Source organism: Bos taurus, chromosome 25, assembly GCF_002263795.3.
Source record: "Bos taurus isolate L1 Dominette 01449 registration number 42190680 breed Hereford chromosome 25, ARS-UCD2.0, whole genome shotgun sequence".
Taxonomy (NCBI): domain Eukaryota; kingdom Metazoa; phylum Chordata; class Mammalia; order Artiodactyla; family Bovidae; genus Bos; species Bos taurus.
Genome location: NC_037352.1, coordinates 2366745 through 2375752, shown reverse-complemented (window position 1 = coordinate 2375752; position 9008 = coordinate 2366745). Strand labels below are relative to the sequence as shown.

Below are 9008 nucleotides of genomic sequence, written 5' to 3'. Positions count from 1 at the left end.
AACGCCCTTAATTTGCCCACAACCAGTCTAAGCACAGTACCTCGTTAACATAGCTCCTCCCGCACAGAAGAATTTCCGGCCCCTAGTACCAAAACAGGTCTTTTATTCAAAGTCTAAGGTTGGTCTTTTGACCACTTTTGTTGACCTCTTACATTTCACTTTGGGCAGTAGTCCAGAACTACCCCAAGCAGGGCTCAAAGACCCACGAACCGAGGTCTAAGAGGAAGGGAAGCAGGATTCCTCTTGTCCTTTGGCCTTGACCATCCGGACCCCGAGGGTCAGGTCAAGTTCTCAATAGTACCAGATGCTTCCTGTCCAACGTCTGGCCTCCTCGAGATGACTAGAGCTGCCCTCAAAGGGGCAGAAGGCCAAGGCACACAGAGGGTGGCATAGGGTCTGCGGAGTCCATCCAGCCGCAGGAAGATCCAGTGGACCCTGGGGGTCCCCGAGTCAGAGAGCAGAGATGAGTGAACGCAGGGAACTCTGGCTGGAGGCGCTCAAGGGCCGGTAACTTGCGGTTAAACCCTCAACCTGGGGGTCCCCGGGAGGACAGGGCAGGGCCACCCCTCGAGGCCGGCGGTACCAAACGGCCCAGCTTCTTGTGGGGTCCCGGGAAGGCCCCAACGTTGGGGACCCTTTGCCCGGAGCCAGCAGGCAGCCCCTAGAGAGGGAGCAGACGTCAGCCGAACCTTCCAATCAACCTCACCTTCAGCACCTCGCTTCGCCTGTGATCTCACGAGCGACTCCCTCTGTGGACCCAAGGCCTCGTCCCTCAAGAACCCAGGAGTTCCGTCCAGCCCCTTTCCCATCTTGTACCCTAGCGTCCCAGAGGGCCCTCCACGCCCCGGGGGCACAGGGGCGGAGCGACAGGCTCCCCGCCGGCTCCGCCCTCAGGCCCCGCCCCAGAGCGCGCACCGTCCGCGCAGCAGGCGCAGCAGCGACAGCACCAGCAGTAGCAGCACCGAGACGGCCGTCACCGTCGAGAAGACCTGGGCTGCGGGCACACGAGACCGGTGAGCACGGAGCTTGGAAGGGCCTGACGCCCCCAAACTCGCTCCCGCCTCCCACGCCCGTCTCACCCCCCATCGAGGCCTCTGGACCGCCAGGCCCGGGGCTGCAGCTCACGTTGGCCCCGTCGAGGGGCACTGCTGGGGTCTGAGTCGAGCCCTCGAGGGGCGCCGGGTCGGCGTCGGCGTCCTGCAGCCCTGAGGAGAGGGGTGTGAGACCGGCCGGCGGAGCGGAAGACCCGAGGCGGGGGCGGGGGGGGGGGGCGGGGAGAGGGGCCTCACCCTGGAAGGTGAGCGCGAAGCCCTGCGCGTGGCCGCGCGCGTCGCTGCGGAAGATGAGCCGCAGCACGGCGGCGCGCAGGCGCAGCGGGCCCGGCGGCGGCGGCCGAGCGCCGTCGAAGGCGCGGAGCAGGCTGCCCGAGGTGGCGTCTCGCAGCTCCAGCCGGTCATGCGAGTCGGCCAGCTCGAAGAGGCGGAAGGCAAGCTCCAGCGCGGCGCCCGGAGGGGCCAGCACCCAGCTACAGTTACGATCCGGCCCGTACTCGTCCGGGAAGTCCGGGGAGTAGATGACACCCTGGGGTGCGGTCCAGTTCCCCTGGCAGGAGCCCACGGACACTGTGGGCGGGGCCGGCGGTCAGAACCCGGAGGCCCGCGGGCTCCTCCTTAACGGGGGCGGGGCTCTATGTAGAAGCCCCGCCCCTTCTCCCGCTTGGCCCGGATCGGCTTGGCAGGACCTTCTTCCATCCCAAGTTCAGCCAAGTTAGTTCCCTCCTCCGGCCCTGTCCAACCCGTTCTAATCAAACCATTAGTCCCCTCCTCTAGTCTTCCCTGGTGGCCCAGATGGTAAAGAATCTGCCTGCAATGCAGGAGACCAGGGTTCGATCCCTAGTTCGGGAAGGTCTCCTGAAGAATGAAATGGCAACCCACTCCAGTATTCTTACCTGGAGAATCCCATGGACAGAGGAACTTGGTAGGCTACAGTCCATGGGGTCACAAAGAGTCGGACACAACTGAGTGACTGACAACAACAACTGTCTTGACCTCAAACAATTCCTTCCTCTAGTCCAACCCCTTCTAATCAAGCCATTAGTCCCCTCCTCTAGTCTTGTCCTCAAGCAGTTCCTTTCTCTAGAGCCCCAGACCCCTGACCCCCAGATTCAGCCCAGTTCCTTCTTCGGTCCAGTCCTCAACCTAATCTCTTAATCAGGCCCTGCCCTCAACCCATGCCTTCCCTTTCCAGATAACTCCCCCTGTCACTCTTCCCCTCACCCAGGCCCCTCATCCCTGCCCACTCCTCACCTTCGTAGATGCCCAGGCGCCCATCGCCACCACACAGCTGGCCCGGGTGGCCGAAGCAAATCTGGTCACAGTCGGTGGCCGGAGCCGGGCGTCCTCGGGCCAGGTCGCTTTCAGAGCCACAGAAACAGGCGTAGCCGGCCTCCACGCCCGCCAACTGGGAGCACAGACTGGGTGACTCCCCCAGACAGGGGCTGGGGGAGGGGGTGGGGTGGTGGGAGCCAGAGATTGGGGTTGGAAGTGGGAATCAGGGCTGGAGGTTTGGAAATTGGCATCAAGGTTTGGCCTCAGAGTCGGATGTTGATTTGGGTGCTGAGGTCAAGGTCAGGGGTCACTGGTCTGGGCAGGTGGGCAGTACCTGGTAGCCCTTCATGCGGCAGAAGCGAAGGCACACCTGGACGGTGAGCTTTGTCGAGGTGCCACTGGGGCCGCTGAGGGCCGGAGGTGCCCCAGAGTCCACGAAGCAGCCCAGGTACCCAGGCACTGAGGGGGCAGCAGGGTCAGGCTCAGTGTGGGGCCTGCAAAAGCGAACTCCACCCCGGCAGCCCAGCCGCCCCCGTCATCAAGCCCGGCCAGCTCACTGTGACACGTGGGGATATCGCAGTAGCGCCAGTAAATGCCCTCCTCTGTCTCGGCTACGTAGCACCATGGTTGCACGTCACCGTCTGGGTTACTGCAGGCCCGGGAGAAATCTTTGGGATACTGTCGTCCCAAGAACCATGAATTCCAGGCCCTGACCCACGGCTTATTCGCAGAATGCCACTGTGTGTGTTAGAGCAAATCCTGGTTTGCCCACCAGAATGGATGTCGACTTCCCAGTGCATGGTGGGAAGTCGTTAAAGGGGCCCGGGGCGGGCGGGCGGGGCTGATTTTAGGTCTTCAGCTGTTGCTCGGACATGACTTCATGTATGAGGACTTCAAGGCCATTTGTGTTCACCCCCCACTCAGCCCTGGGCCTCAGCCACTGTCCCTTGTCTTGAAACCCTGCTTTAAAGCAGACGTGATGACCCTAAGCTTTGCGGTTCAGCAGGGAAGTGCCCTCCCACTTAACTTGGTCCCCGTCGCTTCAGACCACAGCTATGGCTCTGAACCCCCAATCCCTCAGTCACCGCTAGTAGACGTCTCTCAAAGGAGCTGAACGCTAAGGGCCCGGCCCACTCTAGAGCTTGCCCTCTGACTAGGCCCCATGCTCATGGGCGCCTTGGTGCCCAGGTCTGACCTGAGGCTCTGCAAAAAGTTGGACTCCTAAGGCCTGACCCAGGTCAGAAAAGGTTTCCACTCATCGCTTAGGCCCCGCCCTTAGGTCCTTAAGCCGATTCATTGGAAAAGATCCTGATGCTGGGAAAGATTGAGAGCAGGAGACGGGGGAGACAGAAGATGGCATGGTTGGATGGCATCATCGACTCAGTGGACATTAGTTTGAGCAAATTCCGGGAGACAGTGAACAGGGAAGCCTGGTGTGCTGCAGCCAACGGGGTCGCAAAGAGTCAGACAGGACAACGAATGAACAAGCAGGCCCTCAAGGTGGCTCCTGGGCCCGCCCAGAGGAGACCTCCGCTCCGCCCACGCCGCGGCCCAGCCCCAGGACAACGCCCTCAACCCTGCACCAGCCCCGCCCCGCGCAGGCCCCGCCCCTCACCGGCAGAAGTTGTGCGCGCCCAGCCCCCAGCGGCCCTGGGGGTCGCTGGCGCTGCTGTAACTGTGCTGCTGTGTCTGGTCCCAGTAGAGGCACGGGCGGCCGGCCCCGCGGGGGCCGGTGCGGTTCTGGTGGCCGCGGTAGTCGGCGCCATTCACCTGGAAGCACTCGGACAGGCCTGCGCGCGGACGGCGGGGCCTGAGGCTGACCCTCGCCCGGACCTTCTCCCCACCCTCCGAGGGCTGTTCGACTGCCGCCTCCACCTGCTCTGGCCCCTCGCGAGCTGGGCAGTCGGGTTCTAGGCGCGCAGGCCGAGTTGGGAGTGCGGCCTTCGGTCCACTCTCCACGCCGGGACTCACCTGGGCTCTGCAGGCTCCCCGCCGAGGCCCCGCGTGGCGGCAGCAGCCGGAGCAAGAGGAGGAGGAGCAGGGCCTTGGGGGGCCGTGTCCCCATCGCCCCCAACCGAGGAGAGGTCGCCCTGGCCCGCTCAAGGCCCTCGGCGCCCCCAGGGTCTCCCAGGCGTCTGGGGAGGGGGGCGTTGTCCTCTGACAGTCCGTCCTCGTCCCTCTCTGGGGCCCGCTCTGGGTCTGGGGCGAGAGGATGAGGGGGCGGGGGAGTATCGCCTAGGGGTATCTGCCTCCTAAGGTTTTTGGCCTTGAAGGCGTCTCTCTGCCCCGACCCAACTGGGAAGTTACCCCGGGGGGGGGGCGATCTTAGGCCAGGGACGTTTCCGGTCTCTGCCTCTCGGGGTTCGGGGTCCTGCCTCGGCTTCCACACCCGCCCCCTCCCGCTGCGCCTCGCTCTCTAAGTCTCCCTCGCCCAGGTCTCTAACGCGCCGGCTCCTGCCCCCCTCGCGTCCCTCCGCGCGTTCCTCGCCCCTGGGTCCCTCCCTCTGCACCCCACCCCCCGAGGCCGGGAAGCCCCGCCCGAGACTGGAGCCGAGGCAGCAGGTCCAGACGCCTCCCACGCCCGCCCCCCCATCTCCGGGACCCTCCGTGGCCCGGCGCGCCCCTCCCTGCCCTTCCCCCTCCCCAGATCAGTGAAGGTTCGGGTGGGAGCGTGTGCAGGAGGACAGGCCGAGCTGGTAGACAGAAGGACCCTAAAGGGGGAGATACAGGACCGTCTCCCGGGGCCACATGTCCCGGGACTCGCCAGCGTCCCCCGTTCACAGCCAGCCTTGAATGAAGTGCGCGCACTCTCCCACTCAGTCACCATTCATGGTGAGACGCTCACACGCACACCGTCTTTGGATCTTCACGCCTCTCCCTTCCCGGGTCCCGACGCCTCCGGCCTGGGGAAGCGTCACTCCCAGCCCCCTCACCCGCCCGACAAGCTGGAAGGGTGGACGCTCAGCCCGGGACAGGCAGGGGCAGCTGGTGTCTGGGAGGAAGGCAGCTGCGCCCCTGGTCCCAGCCTTTCCCCTCCTCGCCTCCTCCTCTCCCCAGGACCCCCGGCCCGGGCTCGCAGCGCGATGGAATTCCCCCAGCGGTGCCCCCCAACCTGGCGGGGGAGGGGGAGGGGAGCAGGCCCAGGCAGGCGTGGGGGGAAATTCCCCGCCCCGTCCCCCTGGGCCCAACTCCTCCGAGTCCTCTGATCTCCCAGCAGCGCCCGCCGGCTGCCCCAAGGGCTTGGGGGGAGGCCAGCGCAGGTGCGTGGGAGAGCGCGGCGGGGAGGGGTGGGGGGGGAAGGGGGAGGGGAAGGAGATGGGGGGGCCAGAGCCCCAGTCGCCCAGATGTCTTGCCCCTCAGTCCAGCCTCCCACCCCTCACCAGACCCCCACCTCGCTGCCCAGCTTGGAAGGACCTATCTCCGCCCTGTCAGTATCCACACTCCCCCTGTCTCTCCTGGAAGATTGGGGGCATCAGAGAAGATTCTAGGAAACCCAGAGTGCTGCTGGTGGTGGTGGTGGGACCCCTGAAGACCTCTGCTTAGAAGTCAGTGCCTCAGGCTAGGGGGCTTCCCAGGTGGTGCTAGTGGTAAAGAACCCGCCTGCCAATGCAGGGGACAGAAGAGAGGCGGATCTGATTGCTGGGTCTGATCCCTGTGTCGGGAAGATCCCCTGGAGGAGGGCAGGGCAACCCACTCCAGTATTCTTGCCTGGAGAATCCCATGGACAGAGGACCCTGGCGGGCTACAGCTCATGGGGTCAGAGTTATGACTGAAGCAACTTAGCAGGCACTTCACACACATGCTGGTGGGGGAGTGCATGTGTCACGCTGGGGTGGCGAGCATTCTAAGAAGCTGGCTGACTGAGACTGGAGGCCAGCGCCTTGGTTGTCTCCTGGGGGAGCCCTCTCGCCTCCCAGTTTCCTGGCCCTGCTTAGCACTGGACGGGGGTCTCACTGCACAGGTGAACCCAGCTAAGGAGGGAGCAGTAACACCCATCGACCAGGGCCCCCTTCTCCCTTTTGCTTGTGAACTTGGGGTCCGCTGTGGCTCTGTGGTGTTGTCCTAGGCTCTGGCCTGGGCCATGGCCAGGGCGACGGGGTTGCAGGGAGATCCTCACTCTCAGGGGTCACATGAGAGAAGGGTGAGGTGGAGGACAAAAACCACCGGTACTCTGCATGCAAAAAGAGGGTCAGCGGGGACCTGGAGGAAGAACTGAGCCCTTCCCTAACAGGAGTTGGGGGACCAGGCCAGGCTGATCTCCTGCAAAAGGAGTGTGGGATGAGAGGAAGGGGGTGCTTAGTTCCAGAACTCAGGTACCAAGACAAGGGGCAGAACTCCCACTGCCTGCTCCAGTCCCAGTTGGCTCACAGAACCTTGAACTTGGAAGGCCTGGGCCCTCACCCCCCTCCTCCTCTTCTGGGGAGTTCAGAAAGGCTGCCGAACAAGGGTCCCCGGTTCCAGTCAGTACTTCCCCCTGGTCTTGCTGCACCAACGCTGTCCCAGGAGAGCTGGGTCCCTGCTGCATGGCCCCTGCCTGCCCCCTGCTGTCGACTGACCCTGCCTCCTCCAGCTCCTGCACTAACAGCTGAACTTCATTCCCGTGCTTCCCTTGCATTTGGTGTGACCACAGGAATGAGTTCTGGCCATGAGGCATGACGGGGGGAGTGACGCCTCTTACTCTCAATACTCAAAGTAATAGCCAGGATCAATAGCATTGTCATCCCTGGGGAGAACTGCAGAATTCAGAAATGCAGATTCTCAGGCTCCACCCCTAACCTCCTTCATCATAACCTGCATTAACAAGCTCCCCAGATCTTAAAGTTTGGGCTGCACGGATGTAGATGCCTGCCAGGTCTGGCCTATAGCAGCCTCAATTTCTAACTCCCTCATTCGCCAACTGAATGGAGAGGATACTGAGGACCCAGGGCAGGGGGGATGGAGCTGGATTCCCAAGTGACCTTATATAAGGAGCCTGCCAATCAGCAGTATCAGCATGGGGCTCTGCGTGAGTGGAGGCATAAACATCTATGTATTCAGCCACTGAGATCCAGGCCTTGCTTGCTGTAGCAGCTGGCGCAACTTAACTAATACATCCTCTCACCCTCATCCAGTTCTTGTCTCCAGGGCTGCTTCCTACTGAGAGCTGACGAGGGAGAATGTTCTGTGCTTCTCGTCGAGCTTCTGGTGCCTTGTTGGCTGTCTTGGCATTCCTTGGCTTGTAGAAGCCACCCATCACCCCGATCTCTGCCTTCATCTTCACGTGCGTCTCTCTGTGTGAGCACCTGTGTCCAAATTTCCCCTTTTAATAAGGACAGCAGCCACACTGGACTAGGGGCCACCCTAGTTTGACCCTGTCTAGACTAATCACATCTGGAGTGATCCATTTCCAAATAAAGTCACATTCTAAGGTTCCAGGGCTTCCCTGGTGGCTCAGACGGTAAAGAATCTACATGCAATGCAGGAAACCCAGGTTTGATCCTTGGATTGGGAAGATCCCCTTGAGAAGAGAATGGCTACCCACTCCAGCATTCTTGCCTGGAGAGTTCGATGGACAGAGGGGCCTGGCGGGCTACAGTCCATGGGGTTGCAAAGAGTTGGACACGACTGTGTGACTAACACTTTCACTTGTGGAGGTTCTAGGGCTTAGGGTTTCTACATGTGAATTTTGGGGGACACACTTCAACTCCTAACATCTCGTCTGTTTCCTGTCCCTTTGCATCCTTCCTGCCACCGCCCTCATCTGGGCCCCCACCCTCTCCTACTTGGACTAATCACTCTCTCAGTTGAGGCCCAGTGTCCCATGGTTTCCAGGAGCAGTCTCTCCAGCAGCCAGAGTCTTTTCAGAGTCCTCAGAAGCGGCTGAGGAGCCATTCTAGGGCCTCCAGAGCCCTGCGGTGGCAGGGCAGTCATGAGAGACTGCGCTCTGCAGAGCTGTGGTGCGGCTGCGGCCTGAGGCTGGCAGCTGCCCCAGACCTTCGGAGACTTCCTTGGGTGCCTCTGGCTTCTGGTCCTTGGACCAGGTAGTCATACCTGGCACCCAGGAGAGAACACCCGGGACAGGTCATATGGGCACCCAGGAGAGAACACCCGGGACAGGTGTTGTGTGACGGGATTGCAAATCAACCCTGCATATTTCCTGGAAGGACTGATGCTGAAGCTCCAATACTGTGGCCACCTGATGCGAAGAGCCGACTTGTTGGAAAAGAGCCTGATGCTAGGAGAGATTGAGGGCAAGAGAAGAAGGGGGCTACAGAGGATGGAATGGTTGGATGGCATCGCTGACTCAATGGACATGAGTTTGAGTCCACTTGTCTACTCCCTGATCTCACACTTTCAGCCTCCAGCACTGTGAGAAATAAATGTCTGGTGTTTAAGATCCTCCCCTCCCAGTCCAGTCTATGGCATAATCACGGCAGCTTGAGCAGACTAAGACACTTGGATTCCCCAGATTCTCCCAGCACCGGAGGAAGGAACCCCATCACAGGGACACTGCAGAGACAGTGTCGACTGATGGATCTGGGGTTTCTTTTCGGGATGATGAAATGTTCTGGAGTTAGAGGTGATGGAGACCCTACCCTGTGAATATACTAACAGCCATTGGACCACCCACTTGAGTGGGTGAGCTGGATGCTATGTGGATTGTATCTCAAGAAGGCTGTTACTGAAAAGAGCCTGACCACT

The 9008-nt window shown here is 61.5% G+C and overlaps 1 protein-coding gene across 1 annotated transcript; it reads right to left on the bottom strand.

Moving 5' to 3' along the window:
• Positions 1-89: 89 nt before the first annotated feature.
• On the bottom strand, positions 90-4959 carry KREMEN2 (kringle containing transmembrane protein 2). Its single transcript, XM_024985113.2, has 9 exons — positions 4299-4959; positions 3943-4117; positions 2885-2976; positions 2662-2786; positions 2307-2460; positions 1290-1622; positions 1080-1205; positions 916-994; positions 90-661 (listed from the first exon to the last, which is right to left on the bottom strand). Exons 1-9 carry the CDS (start codon positions 4390-4392, stop codon positions 451-453), a joined length of 1389 nt encoding a protein of 462 aa, XP_024840881.1. The 5' UTR covers positions 4393-4959; the 3' UTR covers positions 90-450.
• Positions 4960-9008: the final 4049 nt, after the last annotated feature.